Source organism: Lepidochelys kempii, chromosome 1 (assembly GCF_965140265.1).
Source record: "Lepidochelys kempii isolate rLepKem1 chromosome 1, rLepKem1.hap2, whole genome shotgun sequence".
NCBI classification, from domain to species: Eukaryota; Metazoa; Chordata; order Testudines; family Cheloniidae; genus Lepidochelys; species Lepidochelys kempii.
This window is the reverse complement of record NC_133256.1, coordinates 307,748,097-307,767,119: the sequence shown is the minus strand read 5'-3', so window position 1 is coordinate 307,767,119 and position 19,023 is coordinate 307,748,097. Positions and strand designations below refer to the sequence as shown.

General features: G+C 42.3%; 1 protein-coding gene across 2 annotated transcripts in view; it reads right to left on the bottom strand.

Moving 5' to 3' along the window:
- Positions 1–246: 246 nt before the first annotated feature.
- CPED1 (cadherin like and PC-esterase domain containing 1) overlaps positions 247–19,023 on the bottom strand; it is a 217,317-nt gene continuing 198,540 nt past the window's right edge. For both annotated transcript variants that reach the window (XM_073328194.1, XM_073328195.1), the window contains 5 exons: positions 18,546–18,766; positions 18,186–18,287; positions 17,883–17,970; positions 10,822–10,968; positions 247–2,959 (listed from right to left, as the gene is read on the bottom strand). In XM_073328194.1, the coding sequence (XP_073184295.1) occupies positions 2,732–2,959; positions 10,822–10,968; positions 17,883–17,970; positions 18,186–18,287; positions 18,546–18,766 (786 nt within the window). In that variant the 3' untranslated portion in view covers positions 247–2,731. The remainder of the gene's footprint in view (positions 2,960–10,821; positions 10,969–17,882; positions 17,971–18,185; positions 18,288–18,545; positions 18,767–19,023) is intronic.

Below are 19,023 nucleotides of genomic sequence, written 5' to 3'. Positions count from 1 at the left end.
CTGAACTATGAATCACTTGTAGTGTACTATGCACATTCTAGAGCAGAAGATCATTCACGGTCAGTGGTAATTCTGAAATACAATAATGACAAAGATGTATCTTCATTGGCTTTGATGGTTTCAATTTGCAAATGTTTAAGTGGTGGTGCTTCCCCAGGCCTCGTCTCAGTTCTTTTCTTTCACATACCTGTAGGTGTTCGAAATAAAGAAAAACTTAACTCTGTACTTTTGTATTTTATTGTGCTTTTCTTTGTACATCTTGAACTCAGACAAATACAGATCTCATATTACTGATGGAGACAGGTGATCTAAAGGAACTATTTAAATAAAGGTCACTTTGGAAACCATACCACCAGCTTCTTACAAATATATATATAAATATAATATTAAAGGATACTTTGAACTTTCTACACATGAAAAATATTGAGACAAGGAAATACAGAACATGAAAATAATCTGGTGGTGAACCTGGAGGTGATGAATTGCACATTTGCCAGTATCAGCTGCAGAATAACTAGAATTAACTTTGGCCTTTTCTAGCTGATGCTTTAACAATGGTCTTTGATTTAAAGCAAACACACACATACACACACACACACACACACACAATCAGACCCTCTAGATCACAGTTTACAGCTGTGTAAAGCAAAAAACTAACAAACAAAAAACCCACCAGCATGTGGATTCAAGTGATACACAAACATCTGAAGCAAAGTTATAATACATGAATATACAATTAGTCTAATATAAGACATTCTGCTTGATCCTACATCTATTGAAGCAAATGGTAAAAGCTTCCTTTCACTTCAGTGGTGCAAAATTAAGCCACTGCATTTTAAGGCTGTGTTTCACTACTGCCCCGGTGTTATGGATCTGCAGAGCATAAGTTGCATGGTGTGTACACAACAGGTTCCTGCAAAATACTGGAGATAACCAAATACGGATCCTTTCAACGTTCGTGAACTGTCCCTGGCTTAAAACGCAAAAGCTTCTGTCAATTCACTGAGAAATCTACCAGAGATACAAAGGAGGCCTATATTCTCCCCTTTCATGTGAAGGATCATAGCATAAAAAAGCTTATGTATAAATTCAGAGATACTTCTTCACAGACAATCTAATACATAACTCCTTCTTGTGGGAAGGACTGATCACAATTTGTAAGTAGCTAGGAATATGGGCTGCCAACTATGTAGCGCTCAAAAATTCCTAGGGAATCCTAGGTCCAGCCTAATGAATCTCCAGAGCCACCTGTGAATATTGGCAGCTCCTCTGTTTGCTTTAAGGACTTTCCACTCCAGCAGCATAGCCAACCTGTTCAGAGGAGAGTGGGAGCCACACCGGGGGAGTTAATGCTGAAACAAAGGAGCAAGTCAATTGTGTCGTGAGTTGCTATTAGAGCACACCATTAACTGCTCCTTAGCTCTGCTGCATTGGACCACCTCCCCACACAAAAGGGGCAAATTTTATAATGTGCCCATGAAGGAGTACAAGCAGCTCTAAAGAGTGGGGACACAGAGGGGACCATGACTCAGATTGTCCCTATACTTTTGCTTCCTTCTACAACACACATTATGAGGAAGCAGAGAGTCCTGACTACAGACTCTGACAGTGGAATCTAATGCTAAAAATTTTCCTTACATTTCCTGGTGCTTTTATCTATATAAACCCATATCATATTCTCTTAAATCATAGATGGTCGTGTCAGAAGACATCAGGAATTAGTTATTTTTTAAGTATTTGTTTACAGTCACATTTTTTACAGTCAATCCTGCAGTCCTTGTATGCATGCAATAGGAGTTTTTTCTGAACAAGGACTTCAGGATTGGACTCTTAGGTATCAGGCATTTTATGTAAATTCAGAAAGAGTGGACCTCATATACAGGGAAAGTACTGGCTAGGCTTATTGGCCCCCAATTAGAAAAGTGCTTAAACATATCTAAAGCAGCCTTCATCAAGAGGGAGATTTTCCTGAATCAGGTTCATAAACAAGGATATGCTAAGGTATTCATTAACAATCCATGTTAGGTGGGGATAGTTCTATTCAGTCTCTCTTCTAAGTCACCTCTGTCTCTTGGATTTAGAACATGCAGAAAAATAATGCAAACTTTCCTTTTTATTTTTGTTAAAACGTGATCCACTGCAGATGTGGATGAAAATGTGCCTGTCAGCTGTAAACACTAGAATTAAGAGTTGGCACTATAGAAAAAATGGTAACAGTTGCCTTTGCAATACATGAGAGGCAAGCACTGAAATACAAATATTCCTGTATTGCTAATGAAAGTGAACCGATCAGTATGTAATAACGCTTTTTAAAATGGAATGGAATGTCTCTATATGATAATTTTATAGTGCGTACCTATAAATAAATAAGTCTATCTATTGCTTAAGAAATCAAGCATCCTTTTTCAAATACATCAAGTGTATATCCTTCCCTCTCTTTACTGTCACAATACACAGCTGCTTGGCCTGCAGCTGTTCTAGTATTTGGCAATATTTCATGTAACTTCCCCATCCCCCTTTTTTTGCATCGCCCCATCTTTCCATTCCGAAATCTAAGTTCTGAAAGGGCAGATCTTGACGTCATAAAGCTTTAGGAAAAGCGCCACATCTTGAGTGGTATTGGTCTGTGTACAGCCAATCAGAGAAGCATGTAAATACATTTAATATGGTCCTTGGATTGTCATTTGAGGAAGTAGGAAGTCTCCTGCTCTAAAACTTCATCTGATAGAGGCTATGAGTCAATAGCCTTGCTTTTACTTGCACAGATCCTGCTGAGGAGGATTTCAGAATAGACTTGATTTATTGGACCTCTGACATGATACGGTGACTGAGAATTCATTGCATAGTCTTGCAGCTGTGAGAGTTTGCTTTGGCTGTTGAAATATTTCCCCAGAGCATAGGGCCTTGATAGCTTCATTGTAATGGGAGGGCTTTCACTGGACGTTTTGGATTTCACCACCTGCAAAGAAAGAGTGACATTTGTGAATGTTTTCTATGTGCACTTAAAAGGAGATGGGTCTTCAAGATGGGTCTTATTATCCTGTCAGCTGCATGTGCACAATTCATGGGGTAATCAGAGCTCGGTTCTTTGAAGACCAGACTCCGATACCCTAACTCATAGCTGGTCCCATTCCCTAGAGTGAGCCTAGCTGTGGTGTAAGATTCAAATCAATATGTCAGGTACTATTCAATCTGGCCCTTACTGATTAAGGAACCCAAAATGCTTAAACCAACTGAACTCATCTAGTTGATGCTGTAGCCCTTTCAACCCCCAGATTCAATCTTTACAGCTCGCCTGGAGGTCTACAATGGGCCAAATTAAACCCTGGGCACCCCTGAACTGTTGGCAATTTCAGATCCAGATCAGTACCTGAACTACATAGTTCAGGTTCGTCTCTAATCCTAATACTTGAGGTACAGACCTTCTCTGTAGGCCGGACCAGTAGCTTGGTGACAGCAGAGTACTGGAGATCCCAGATTCAACCCCCTGCTCTTTGGATTACAATAGTCTGGGGTTGCTCTGGAAGTGGCATGTTTAGCCTGTGTGGAGATGGGGGATCTAAACAACTTAGATTGGAAGCTCTTTGGGGCAGAGACTCTCTATTTGTTCTGGGTTTGTACAGCACCTAGCACAATGGGACCTCGGTCCACAACTAGTGTTCCTAGGTGCTATGGTAATACAAATAAACAACCATGACCACGACAACCCTCACCACCACCCAGGAGCTGCACACAAACTGGCTAGAAAGGTAAGTTAGGGGCTGGTTCCTTCATTGGCAAGATAGGTCATCGTAAAGCAGGATCCTTGAAGGAAAAAAAAAAGCAGAAAATGGACTGGATTCCAGAGGTTTGCTGCATCCCCAAAGTGAAATAGAGCTGTGCTACATAATGTTACTTACAAAAGGAAAAGTCAACAAGCATCAGAAAAAAGGTCTCAGGCAAAACAGTATTCATTTGGCACAATAATTAGCCCATTCTGCTGAGTTTAGTTCTGGAAATGAAAGCTCCCTATATCTGGTTGCTTGATTTGGCAGAAGGGAGCTCTGAGATGTTAATCGGTTTTAAAAATAAAGAGGAGCAAATCATGTGTGATGTAGGTCTAATGGTCCCCGGCTTTGCTGTTGTATGCAACAAGATACACACTTGGCTAGGGACAGCATTCATGTTTATATATGTGCTTCATAGGGGTTTTGTAAAGTGAAATATGCTTGGAATCATGTATTCGACACTTCAAACAATTTTCGTATTTAACCAATGTCGTAATACATGTACAGCAGCAACTTGCACAAAATAAAATGTGAGGGGAGAGAAAGCATGTGAAAATTATAAAGGCTGAGCAGGGTGAGTGAGAGGAGTTGACTAAGTTTGCAAAAGAGCAAGTAGTACCCATTTAGGACACTAATATATTTTAAGACCTATTTGATACAGCTAAGCCAAGAGAAGCAATTTGTTTTCATGCTATTCCTGCAGAGGTTCATTTTTCTAAATTAGTGCCTTAGATCAAGGGAACTATTCCAAAATGATGCTACCTTGAACCAATCACCCAAGCTACATTCCTGATGAGAGTAATCTCCAAGGAATGCAATTTAGTATTCATCTTACAGCTAGCCACTGATTAAAATACCCAAATCCAAAGTCTGCCATTTTCTATTTACTATACATTATACATTATTACTGTATATTACTATACATTATTCCACTACCATTAAGTTATAGAATAAATCTACGTCAGTCCTAGCTGCCATGAAGGTGTAGGGTCTTTTTGTGTCCCCTGATCCATCTGCTCTCTTCCTAAGCATGTTGAGTGGAACAAACTAGTTAAAGATCAGTTTGCATATGTTGCCTTGGGCTCCTGGAACTAGCAGTGGCTGTAGACTGGCACAGGCAGGAGGTACAAGATTCTGAGCCCTCACACCAAGAGATCAAACTAGTCACATGGAGAGATTCTTCTTCTACAGTAGTTGCCAGCTCCCTCCCCAGTCACAGCAGGACATGTAGCCATGGTGCTATAGGCTTCCGGGCCGTTATTGTGCTCTGTGGCCTCTCGGAAGGATCAATGAAGTTAACAGGAATTCCAGGTGCACTGCATCGCACAGGATCAGGTCCTTGGTTTACCGGAAAGTGTAAACAGGGACTAAAGGTTAAATGAGAGCAGCTGAATACAATCCATTTCTACTGATGAAATTCACAAAATGGCCAGCCTTCCATTCCCAGCCTCCCACACAGCTGTAGCTGAGTTCAGATGTCACAGGGTGTGGGGAAGCATTATACTAGGGGTTTAGGAGTCACTTTAAGTGAAAAAATGAAAGTAGCACGCAGTGGATTTAATCTCTCAGTTGGTTTCATAAAGCCTGAAATGTTCTGGAGTTCTACACAATTAACCTCCTCCTGGGTATACCTCTCCTGTTCCAGTCACAAAGGCCTCTCAGCGTCAATAACAGGATTTTTAAAATAAAAACACAGCCAAATTCCACCTTGATTTATACCTCCTGCAGCTACACAGTTCATTGGAGTCCCTCGGGATCCCTGAATTTAATCCGTAACGCTAATTTGTATGGGAGCTCACCCAGAACTCCTTCAAAAAAAAAAAAAAACCAAACAAAAACCAACCACTGACATCATCCACCCAATACTGCACAAAGCAGACTGGAAGCATTTTACCCAGACATTCCCATTCTATGCTACAAAAGCTAATAAGACTACAACATGGGGTCCATGCTGCAAAAGTCTAGGGAAACAGAAAGGAACCGTAGTGGGCTTGAAGAACACCACATCCGAGTCCTTGCTCATTAAGGGCCAGACTATGGCCTGTTCTGCTGCACATCTGCATGGTGATGTGTCTAAGTAAGGCTACGTTTTAGTCACAGATATTTTTAGTAAACAAAAATTCACGGCCCTTGACCTGTCCATGACTTTTATTAAAAATACCTGTAACTAAGACTTGGGTGGAAGGCCGCGGGTGCTGGGCGGGGGCAATCTGGGGGAACTGCGGGTGCTGGGAGGTGGCTGTAGTGAACTGCTGGTGCTGGGCCATAGTGTGTGGTCCAGGACCCCCGCTGGTGCTGGTGGGGAGGGTTGGCGGGGCTGGCAGGGGCTCACAATCCGGCTCTGCGTCCCTGCAGCTCCTAGGTGGTGGAGGGGCACAAGCGCTGGCTGCTGCAGCTCCCATTGGCTGGGAACCGCAGCCAATGGGAGCTGCAGAGGTGGGGCCTGTAGGCTCAGGCAGCATGCAGGCCCCACCGGCCTCTCCGCTGCCTAGAAAGTGCACAGCCATGCTAGTGGGAGCCCCTCAACCCGAGGTAAGCACCACCCCAACCCTCTGCCCCTAGCTCTGATCCCCCTCCCACACACCCAAACTGCTGGTGCAGGGGCTACCCAGCTCGGGCAGCCCCTGAGCCAGCACCAGCCACTGCAGAAGTCATGGAGATCATGGAAAGTCACGGAATCTGTGACTTCTGTGACCTCCATGACAGTCTGGCAGCCTTAATTATATCTATGGGGTGGAGGATGGGTGGGAAGGAGAAAAAGTCTCCGTGGGGTTTCTGTGCCCTTCCCCCAATCACAAGAGAAGCAAAGGATGGGGGAATGGGGAGATTCTTGGCTCCAACCCACACAAGACCACACCTGTGAGCACTGCTGCACTGGCTCACCAGGGGATATGTGCTGCACTGGGTATAGGACTGATGCTGAATACGTCACTCCCGGAGCAAGGGGTGGAACCAGAAGGCAGATTGTGACTCAAAGCCACTGTCTGATTCCCAGGCTGCTCCTGTGGCAATGCAGTTATGCACCTTCCCTGCCATGATTGAGCCATAAGGAGAGGGAGTGAATTCTCCTCACCCTCAGTTGGCTGCAGCACTCATGGAATTCCATGAAACAAAAGGCCTGGACCCCATATCAGGATTTGCTAGCATGAGTTCTAGTGACCCCAGAAAAGAATCAAAGGCCAAGTTGATCCCAGCATCTGTCTCCTTCAGAAGCACATTAAAAGTCCTAGAGGCTGTTGTGTCTCAGAGATAGCATTTGCCTCAGTGAAGCCTAAGCAGAAAAACAAGAGCTTGTGATTTAAAAGGTGACAGTATTTTTATGATGCTGCAGCTGAGAGGATTAAATAGACTCCATTAGCCACCAGAAAATGGTCAGAATCATTAGGTAGAAAGCAGGGGTGGTAGGATGGCACCACACTAGGGTTGCCAACCCTCCAGGACTGTCCTGGAGTCTCCAGGAATTAAAGATGAATCTTTAATTAAAGACTGTGTCATGTGATGAAACCTCCAGGAATACATCTAGCCCAAATTGGCAACCCTAAACCACATGGAGGCTCTTTAATCTGTTTCAGAGTAACAGCCGTGTTAGTCTGTATCCACAAAAAGAATGAAGTGAGCTGTAGCTCACGAAAGCTTATGCTCAAATAAATTGGTTAGTCTCTAAGGTGCCACAAGTACTCCTTTTCTTTAATCTGTGTTTGTCTTCTACTATTGTGACCCTGGATTTCTGTTGGATTTTCAGCTATTCTTAGGTTTCATCAGCCACGTACTTTTTTGTCGCATGAAGCGAGTGTACAATGAAGGAAACCTTATTTTTGGATTCACTTTTTGTGGAACTTTGGGTGGGTGGGTGGGAAATCAGAGCTTTCCCAGTGTTTCCACACAGCAGAAATCAGCACTTTCACCCAGCACTCAAGGCCATGTCCAGCCTTTATAAGCGTGCAGCTCCCATCCACTGAAGTGGGAGCCCTATGCACATACCTGTATCTGGATAGAGTGAGGATCACATTAAACAGGTGTCACTTTAACCAAGGTCAAGTTGCATTTATTCTTCTCTTGAGACATTCAGAAGGCATTTAGCAGTCCCTGAAATTTGGAGCTGCTTGTATTGACGGTAGACAAATTCCAGAAATCTTGTCAGGGGGTGGGGCAGGGGTTGAGCTCCAAAATGTATCTAGGATTTTCTCCAAATGAAATAGCTTGTAGATTCCTGTGTCTAAATGTTGCATCAGGCGAGGCTATAGCAGCATTAGTCAGTAATCAAACTGCAGGGGTTTCTTTCAGCTGCTTGTTTCTTTCTGACCTAAAGTCCTTGAATACCCTCAGCATTTTGAAATGGTTTTCCTAGATACCTGTGAAGCCTTGTAAATTAATTTGACTCTTGGTTTAAAAAACAAAACAAAACATCTTTTGGTGCATCCTGTTTTCCTACATATTTGACTTTTTTATACCAACTTCTGCCCAGTCTTTGTTTACTTATATTATTGTGGACTGATTGCATCTTTGACTTCCGTTTTAATTGTGCAATATAAACAGTCCACACAAAGTTGACTTTTGATTTATGAAAGTTTCCATTTTAAAATTGTGAAGTTTTATTCCCCTTGTGAGATTTTAGTGAAATAAAGCAGTGAATTGAGGCCAAGTGTTACTGATTGTCTTTGAGTTCATAGTCCTGATTTTCACAGCAGATATCATTTTGATTTGGAGTCAGAGTCTAGCACTTGAAGGGAAATGAGTTGATGACCCAAAGCTCCCTTTACTGCTCATTGTGTTTCTTAAATTCCTAAGAGTAGCATGGTGAAATGCTTTGAAGTAGCACATAGACATTCACTGAAACTCCTTTAGAACTAAATGCCTAGATGGAATGTTCAGACTCCCGGCAGATTAATAATTCAACTCTGGAATCCTGGCACAGGCCTCTCATACCAACAAATTAGCTTCACAGAAACTTTGGTGAGACCTTAATGGAATTCTATGGTACTTCTCTTGATGACACCAGGGAACTTCCTTAAATCAAGTCTCGTATTCGGAATAATCACAGTCAATTGTGAGGCTGAGGGTGCACCTTTATATGATCATCAGGGAAGAACGTCTTCCGGTTTCACTCAGAGCAATGCTTCAAATCAAGGGAGCACTTCTCCGTTTCATATATTTATGGCACTAAAAATGCAAATGCAAAACTGATCCCTCGTCTAACAAGGCTAACTGTGAAAAGACACAGAAAACACTCAAAATATATCCGAAAGGAAACCAGAACAACTTTAAATATCTTCAAAAAGAACATGAGTACTTGTGGCACCTTAGAGACTAACAAATTGATTTGAGCATAAGCTTCCGTGGGCTACAACCCACTTCATCGGATGCACAGAATGGAACATATAGTAAGAAGATATATATATACATACATACAGAGAACATGAAAGGGTGGACTAAGAGGCTAATTAATTAAGATGAACTATTATCAGCAGGAGAAAAAACTTTTGTAGTGATAATCAAGATGGCCCATTTAGACAGTTGACAAAAAGGTGTGAGGATACTTAACACGGGGAAAGAGATTCAATATGTCTATTTCTCCATGTTAAGTATCCTCACGCCTTCTTGTGTTGAGCCTAGTGCATTAATTCAAACAACAGGGATCAGTATAGCATCCTGAAACTAATAAGCCTTCAGATGTATTAGAATTCAGGTTGCTTTAAGCAATTCTCCTGCATCCCTCCCAATAGTGGGGCTTGTGGGTTTGACCCTTGGTGGAAGTTGGAGCTCCTCTGGCTGTTCCACATTGCACCAGCTTCTAACAGTCCCTTGGGGCAATGGAATGCAGCACGTTTTGAACATGTCCTAACACAAACCCTACACCAAAAAGGTTCAAATGGGGTGACATACTGTTAGCTGAAATGAGAGCCTAAAATGATGCTAATTCACTTGCATCCAGATTCAGTACAGGTGACACCAGGAGGTCTGGAGTTAATTACATTTCTCTATGCCAGCCTGGGGGATTCACTAAGCAGGGCAGGGTGTGGTATGCTATAGACCTCCCCAGGGTTTTCCAGGGGAGCCAGTTTAGTTTTCAGCCAGGGGCAGCTGCTAAGAACATGAGCTACCCTGGCCATGCCCCCCTCCCCAGCCTGCATCATTCACTCTTGGGGCTGACTGGAAGCACTTGAGTTCTCTGGTGGAGGGGAGGCTACAGACCCTTTGCACAACTGCAGCAACGCATCTGGTGGGCTTTCCATTGCCAAGGCCTTGTACCTGTGCCAACATAAAGCTGAATTTAGCTCAGTAAGTGTAAAATGGAACAGAGAATTCCTTCAGGTATACAACCAGAAGAGAAAACTAGGGCCAAAAATAAGACTATACACGGACAGGAGCACAATTATGGTACCTCTTCACAACCCTCTGCCAGTGCAACCCCTCTCCCTGTACACACCCTGCTACAGGAAAGTTCTAATCAAACAACATACTTGTAACTCCCACTTCCTCAAATGAGAACATGCAGTGGCAGATTCAGGATGAGTGAAGTTAATAAACCAGCTAAGTAAGACTTGAGACAAACACCTGGTAGGTGACAATATCAAAATAGGTAGACTGAACAGATCTAGAAGAAACAAGATAATACAGTGCAGAGTAGAGAAGCTTAAGAGCCTGGAAACAAAGCCCTGCACAGAGAAACCTCTTTCCATTAGTTAGAAGTATATTTTCAGAACAGCACTTTTGTGATTCCACTGGGTTTACATGGATAGGACTCCATTTTTAGGGTATTTCTGTTTCATATTTGGACCTAGATTCTTAAAGGTATATGGGTACCTAACCCATTGGGAGTAAAGTACCTAAATACTTTGGAGGATCAGAACCTTGGCCATTACACAGCTTCTGTTCCCCTCCATGGTGAGCTACATATATCTTCACATGCATTAGAAACCTTTTCAAGCTTCATTTAGGTCTACCTTTGATCCACTACTATGCACTATACTGTACATATTTTCACTGTGGCATCTGACAGTTAAAACCCCTTTTAAATACTTAAATGAGACCAGTATAAACAATAAATGACTACCTCATGGAAATGACATCCACACTTCCCTTGCAGAAATTCTTTGTAACGTCCCATTGTGATGATGAAAGTATCAACCACCTCATAGCCATATCTTTTTGCAGTATCCAGAATAACCAAATTTTCATTCCATAAATTTTGCACTTCAGTCTGTATTCCAAAGCAAAAAAATATCAATGTTATTCACTAGTACACTGACTGATTTCAATGGTAGCAGGATCTGACCCTAAAGTAATGGCAAAACTGCAGAACTGGGCCAATACTGAATGAAATAATTATACTATTTTCTACACATGAATTATAGGAATTCCATTAGTGAAAACAGCTTTTCCTCCAAGGCTTTGTTAGATTTTGAAGCAATTTCTCAACACATGTATTGATGCATACAAAGACGAAAAGAAAATTATTGAATTAGCTCTTCTTTATACAAAAGAATATACCATGTACAATGAAGAAGTCAGCCTAATTTTAAAAAGAATTAAGCTTTAAAATTAATTAATTAATACAATAGTAATTGGCACTTTCATAATTATATGTCAGGTTTCAGAGTAGCAGCCGTGTTAGTCTGTATTCGCAAAAAGAAAAGGAGGACTTGTGGCACCTTAGAGACTAACCAATTTATTTGAGCATAAGCTTTCGTGAGCTACAGCTCACTTCATCAGATGCATAAAAGTGGAAAATGCAGTGAGGATGTTTTTATACACACAGACCATGAAAAAATGGGTGTTTATCACTTCAAAAGATTTTCTCTCCCCCCACCCCACTCTCCTGCTGGTAATAGCTTATCTAAAGTGATCACTCTCCTTACAATGTGTATGATAATCAAGGTGGGCCATTTCCAGCACAAATCCACGCTCTCAAAGAAACTGCGTAACCACCTGATCAATATCCTCTACAGCAAACAGGGAAAGATTAAGAATGAGCTCTCAAAACTGGATACTCTCATTAAAAAACAAACTTCTTCGTGGCTGGACTTTACTAAAGCTAGACAAGCCATTTACAACACACACTTTGCTTCTCTACAAAAGAAAAAGGACATTAAACTTTCTAAACTACTACATGCCACAAGGGACCACAGCAATGGTTCCCTCAACCCACCCAGCAATATTGTTAATCTATCTATATACTATACTCTTAGCCCAGCAGAAGAAGCTGTCCTATCTCGGGGCCTCTCCTTCTGCCCCTCCACCCCCACGAACATGATACAGTTGTGTGGTGACCTAGAATCCTATTTTCGACGTCTCCGACTCAAGGAATTATTTCCAACACTCCTCTGAACAACATACTAATCCACAGAGATCTCCCTACCAACACTACAAAAAGAAGGATTCTAGGTGGACTCCTCCTGAAGGCCGAGACAGCAGACTGGACTTCTACATAGAGTGCTTCCGCCAATGTGCACGGGCTGAAATTGTGGAAAAGCATCATCACTTGCCCCACAACCTCAGCCGTGCAGAACACAATGCCATCCACAGCCTCAGAAACAACTCTGACATCATAATCAAAAAGGCTGACAAAGGAGGCGCTGTTGTCATCATGAATAGGTCGGAATATGAACAAGAGGCTACTCGGCAGCTCTCTAACACCACTTTCTACAAGCCATTACCTTCTGATCCCACTGAGGGTTACCAAAAGAAACTACAGAATTTGCTCAAGAAACTCCCTGAAAAAGCACAAGATCAAATCCGCACAGACACACCCCTGGAACCCCGACCTTGGATATTCTATCTACTACCCAAGATCCATAAACCTGGAAATCCTGGGCGCCCCATCATCTCAGGCATTGGCACCCTGACAGCAGGATTGTCTGGCTATGTAGACTCCCTCCTCAGGCCCTACGCTACAAGCACTCCCAGCTATCTTCGAGACACCACTGACTTCCTAAGAAGACTACAAGCCATCGGTGATCTTCCTGAAGATACCATCCTGGCCACTATAGATGTAGAAGCCCTGTACACCAACATTCCACACAAAGATGGACTACAGGCCGTCAGGAACACTATCCCCGATAATGTCACGGCAAACCTGGTGGCTGAACTTTGTGACTTTGTCCTCACCCATAACTATTTCACATTTGGAGACAATGTATATCTTCAAATCAGCGGCACTGCTATGGGTACCCACATGGCCCCACAGTATGCCAACATTTTTATGTTGGCATACATAAAATGCCATACATAAAATGACAAGAATTTTAAAATGACAAGAATTTTTTGGCATACATAAAATGACAAGAATCCCACAGTATTCTTGTCAGCAAGTTAAGGAAGTATGGGCTGGATGAATGCACTACAAGGTGGGTAGAAAGCTGGCTAGATTGTCGGGCTCAACGGGTAGTGATCAATGGCTCCATATCTAGTTGGCAGCCAGTATCAAGTGGAGTACCCCAAGGGTCGGTCCTGGGGCCGGTTTTGTTCAATATCTTCATAAATGATCTGGAGGATGGTGTGGATTGCACTCTCAGCAAATTTGCGGATGATACTAAACTGGGAGGAGTGGTAGATACGCTGGAGGGGAGGGATAGGATACAGAAAGACCTAGACAAATTGGAGGATTGGGCCAAAAGAAATCTGATGAGGTTCAATAAGGATAAGTGCAGGGTCCTGCACTTAGGACGGAAGAACCCAATGCACAGCTACAGACTAGGGACCGAATGGCTAGGCAGCAGTTCTGCAGAAAAGGACCTAGGGGTGACAGTGGACGAGAAGCTGGATATGAGTCAGCAGTGTGCCCTTGTTGCCAAGAAGGCCAATGGCATTTTGGGATGTATAAGTAGGGGCACAGCGAGCAAATCGAGGGACGTGATCGTTCCCCTCTATTCGACATTGGTGAGGCCTCATCTGGAGTACTGTGTCCAGTTTTGGGCCCCACACTTCAAGAAGGATGTGGATAAATTGGAGAGAGTCCAGCAAAGGGCAACAAAAATGATTAGGGGACTGGAACACATGAGTTATGAGGAGAGGCTGAGGGAGCTGGGATTGTTTAGCCTGCAGAAGAGAAGAATGAGGGGGGATTTGATAGCTGCTTTCAACTACCTGAAAGGGGGTTCCAAAGAGGATGGCTCTAGACTGTTCTCAATGGTAGCAGATGACAGAATGAGGAGTAATGGTCTCAAGTTGCAGTGGGGGAGGTTTAGATTGGATATTAGGAAAAACTTTTTCACTAAGAGGGTGGTGAAACACTGGAATGCGTTACCTAGGGAGGTGGTAGAATCTCCTTCCTTAGAGGTTTTTAAGGTCAGGCTTGACAAAGCCCTGGCTGGGATGATTTAACTGGGAATTGGTCCTGCTTTGAGCAGGGGGTTGGACTAGATGACCTTCTGGGGTCCCTTCCAACCCTGATATTCTATGATTCTATGATTCTATGGCTGACTTAGAACAACGCTTCCTCAGCTCTCGTCCCCCAATACCCCTACTCTACTTGCGCTATATTGATGACATCTTCATCATCTGGACCCATGGAAAAGAAGCCCTTGAGGAATTCCACCATGATTTCAACAATTTCCATCCCACCATCAACCTCAGCCTGGACCAGTCCACACAAGAGATCCACTTCCTGGACACTACGGTGCTAATAAGCGATGGTCACATAAACACCAACCTATACCGGAAACCTACTGATCGCTATTCCTACCTACATGCCTCCAGCTTTCACCCAGATCACACCACACGATCCATTGTCTACAGCCAAGCTCTACGATACAACCGCATTTGCTCCAACCCCTCAGATGGAGACAAACACCTACAAGATCTCTATCAAGCATTCTTACAACTACAATACCCACCTGCGGAAGTGAAGAAACAGATTGACAGAGCCAGAAGAGTACCCAGAAGTCACCTACTACAGGACATGCACAACGAAGAAAGTAACAGAACGCCACTAGCCATCACCTTCAGCCCCCAACTAAAACCTCTCCAACGCATCATCAAGGATCTACAACCTATCCTGAAGGACGACCCATCACTCTCACAAATCTTGGGAGACAGGCCAGTCCTTGCCTACAGACAGCCCCCCAACCTGAAGCAAATACTCACCAGCAACTACATACCACACAACAGAACCACTAACCCAGGAACCTATCCTTGCAACAAAGCCCGTTGCCAACTGTGCCCACATATCTATTCAGGGGACACCATCACAGGGCCTAATAACATCAGCCACACTATCAGAGGCTCGTTCACCTGCACATCTACCAATGTGATATATGCCATCATGTGCAAGCAATGATGTACATTGTCATGTACATTGGTCAAACTGGACAGTCTCTACGTAAAAGAATAAATGGACACAAATCAGATGTCAAGAATTATAACATTCATAAACCAGTCGGAGAACACTTCAATCTCTCTGGTCACACGATTACAGACATGAAAGTTGCGATATTACAACAGAAAAACTTCAAAACCAGACTCCAGTGAGAGACTGCTGAATTGGAATTCATTTGCAAATTGGATACAATTAACTTAGGCTTGAATAGAGACTGGGAGTGGCTAAGTCATTATGCAAGGTAACCTATTTCCCCTTGTTTCTTCCTACCTCCCTCCACCCCCTCGTTCCTCAGACATTCTTGTTAAACCCTGGATTTGTGCTGAAAATGGCCCACCTTGATTATCATACATATTGTAAGGAGAGTGATCACTTTAGATAAGCTATTACCAGTAGGAGAGTGGGGTGGGGGGAGAGAAAATCTTTTGAAGTGATAAACACCCATTTTTTCATGGTCTGTGTGTATAAAAACATCCTCACTGCATTTTCCACTTTTATGCATCCGATGAAGTGAGCTGTAGCTCACGAAAGCTTATGCTCAAATAAATTGGTTAGTCTCTAAGGTGCCACTAGTACTCCTTTCCTTTTTGCATAATTATATGTGGAAGCTCTCCTACAAAAGAAATTAAGTCTCATAACACTAAAGTGAAAATCATTAAAGGTCCTATTATAAAGTAGTTATTGTCCAGTAAAAGACAAGTTTGGCTTAAAAATCACAGGTATTTGAGTCCATTGTCTTTGACGGGAGTTGTCACATTCTGCAGTTCCATGAGTCCCCTCCAACCAGCAACACTGAGGAGCAGCCTAGCATTTGTCAAGACACGGCAGGGAGGCCAGGAATAGAAAATGTTAGCTGTAAGTCATCAAGTGATTGCATTTTACGTTATACAGCAACATCAGACAGAGAGGCTTTTGAGCTGAGGCAGGGTAATCCTCTTGTCCAACACACCCAAACCATGCTAGTGAATTTGCTTGAGACTCAGATATTGAAAATAAGAGGAATGTTTGGACAGAAGCAGTCACAATGGACTGCAATTAAATCAGATTGTTTTCCAGAGTTCTGTGGATTTGCTGACTAATAAAATAAAACCAAACCACAAAGTTGTCCCTAAGAAGATTTTTTTTGTGGTCTTACCTTACCTATCTTGTACATATACTGTGACTGAATTAGGGGCATCATTTTTCATGATGTTTCAATTGGTGGTTTTATCCTGGTGGTGCCTGTCTCCTCTGGGACCCTTCTTGTACAGATATGGAGCTGAGGCACAGAGAGGCTAAGTGTCTTGCCAAGGTCACACATGAAGTCTGTGTCAGAGCAGGAAATTGAAACTGGGTCTCCCATATTCCCAGGCCAGTGTCCCAACCATTGGACCATCTTTCTTCCCCTTGCCCATTTTAGGACTGAATTATGTTGGTTTTCCCATCCAGTCCTCATTTCTATTCAAAGCCATGACAGGAGGTAAATAAAGGGAGGAGCCAAATAAAAGTAGACTGGGACAGTTTTGTTGCTCTTGTTCCTGTGTCCACTCATTTTCCCCCCAAAATGGAATAACCCCCTTCTTGGGTCCAAATGGAAGTCATGACAATTACATTCATTTTACAGATTAATAAACTGGAGCAAAGAGAGATGACTTGCCTAGGTCACACTGAGTCAGTAGCAGAACTGGAAAAAAAATCAAGGTGTTCTGACTATAAACAGCCATATTTAGGGATAATCTATTGCTTTTCAGCTGTTGCTGTCAAAGCACTTTACAAAGAAGGGTGAATAATAACATCCCTACTTTACAAATGGGGAAAGAAAGAGAGAGAGAGAGAGATTTTATCTGGGAGACCTACAGTCATGCAGCAAGCTATTGGCAGAACTGGGAATAGCACTCAGGTCTTCCAGCTTCCCCTCCTCTGCCCTGCCCCCAGTACTACACTGGTTAGGGAAGAGGGTCCATCCCTCAAAATTGCACTAAAAATGAATTTTTGTGATCGACCCAACACAAATCTTGTTCTCTCCTTCAGACCCCCTCATCCCTTCCCCCCCACCCCTCAAATGTTACAGAACTGGGAAGACATGATAATCATGATTATGACAAAAGAATGGTTTAAAGTTACCACCTCTTATTGTCTTATCCGTTTCTGTTAGACTGTGAGATCCTTGTGGGAGGGGTTGTCATTACCTGTGTCTTTTACAGCAATGAGAATTATCATCCACACTCTTATCTATGGCAGTTTATAATAACATAGTAAAAATTTTGTCTCTCTGCCACTGTGGGTGCTTTTGATCTAATTTAGAATAACTATCTGACACTATTAACATACAATTAAAGGGACAGGTTCACTAGGACATTCCAGCTGCCTTGCAATGTTCTGGTGATGCAACGCAGCCTATACTGTACTGACTGGTCAAGCTGGATTTATGGAGAGCTGTGCAGAGTAGCCAATGGTGTACCACCTACCGGTAGAAAGGGAGACTGGGGAGGTTCAACTATCCATGTGGCTGGAGCAATCTGTCTCCCACTCAGCTCTGCAAGTTGGCATTATGTATAATAATGTAGGGGCTTCTAGTTCTTGGAACAACCAGTTTAGTATGAAGCATGGAACGGAGCTCTGAGTGTTGTGGAATCCATGAAATAAGGGTTACTGGCGCAAGTCCATATCAGCAAACATATTACAAATACAAAATGTTTCTCTCTCAATGGTCCATTTAAAGCTTGTTCAGCACAGGTGGCAATGTATTTTGAAGAGATAGCAAAATCATCAGTGAGACAGTAAGCGTTTCATGGGAATGCAGTCAAAATCTGACCCACCTGCGATAAAGAATGTATTCCATCCACTGGTAGATGAAAGCCCATTCCTATGGATTTGATAACTACCAGGATATTTGATAGATTTTCCCTGTTTAACAAGTAAAATAAAGCACATGCATTTTATCTGCAGATCTATGAAGAGACATTACAAAATTATTTCTTTTAACATCACATTTAAATGCACAACGATGAAAAAAACCATGAAATGTTTGTATCTGAAACTATTGGTTAAGTTTGGTGGCTGTAATTTATTATATCAGTGTTTTACATGGGATAATAGAAACATACAGAACTAAACTTTACCTCTTCAGCACCTTTTGAATAATTTGCAGGTGATTGGAATTAAGCCACTGAACACCACCCACAACTAATACAGTCTGGTCTGTGTTCTCAAGAGGATGTGATCTGAAACCAAGAAAGAAAGCACACCACATGTAGCCTTAAAACAGATGGTAAGCATTTTAACAGCATCACATTACACTTCAATGAACTGTATTTGGCATCCTGATCAGATGCGTGACATCATTTGACTATTTTTCAACCGCACAATATGGCCTGTACATCTTGTGCTTAATTCTTTACTGATTTTAATGGTACAGGTCTGTTAAATACATTTGTGAATGGAAGAATACAAACTACCCAGCAGTGGAAATTGTACTGTACCTTTGCAACAGCTGTTCTAGTGCTTTTTCAAATGTTGGCCTCTGGTTTACATTAATCCAAAACTGGGGGTAGTAGGAGTAACTAATAAATGTTTTCCCATCATTTATGTTATGATAAGTTTTAACGTCATGTGCCTTTTGCCATTCCTGAAGGGTTTCATTCACTCTTTCAATCAGATAGTACATTATCCCTCTGTTAGTTGAGTCTCCAATGAAAAGAACCTTTAAATGTAAATAAAAGAGTATACACTTCATACACTGTACATTAGGCAACCTAAGAATCACTAGTCTAGCTAGAACATTACATTACATGCATCACATTTAATCTTTTTCAGACTGTGGAATACCATCCCTCCAGACTCCTACTCCCAATACAATTTTCTCTATCAAAATATATTTATTATGATTAAAAAAGTAATGTTAGAATAGTATTAAGGAGACAGTAAGTTTGGCTTACTGTGACAGCTATATCTGCTTGG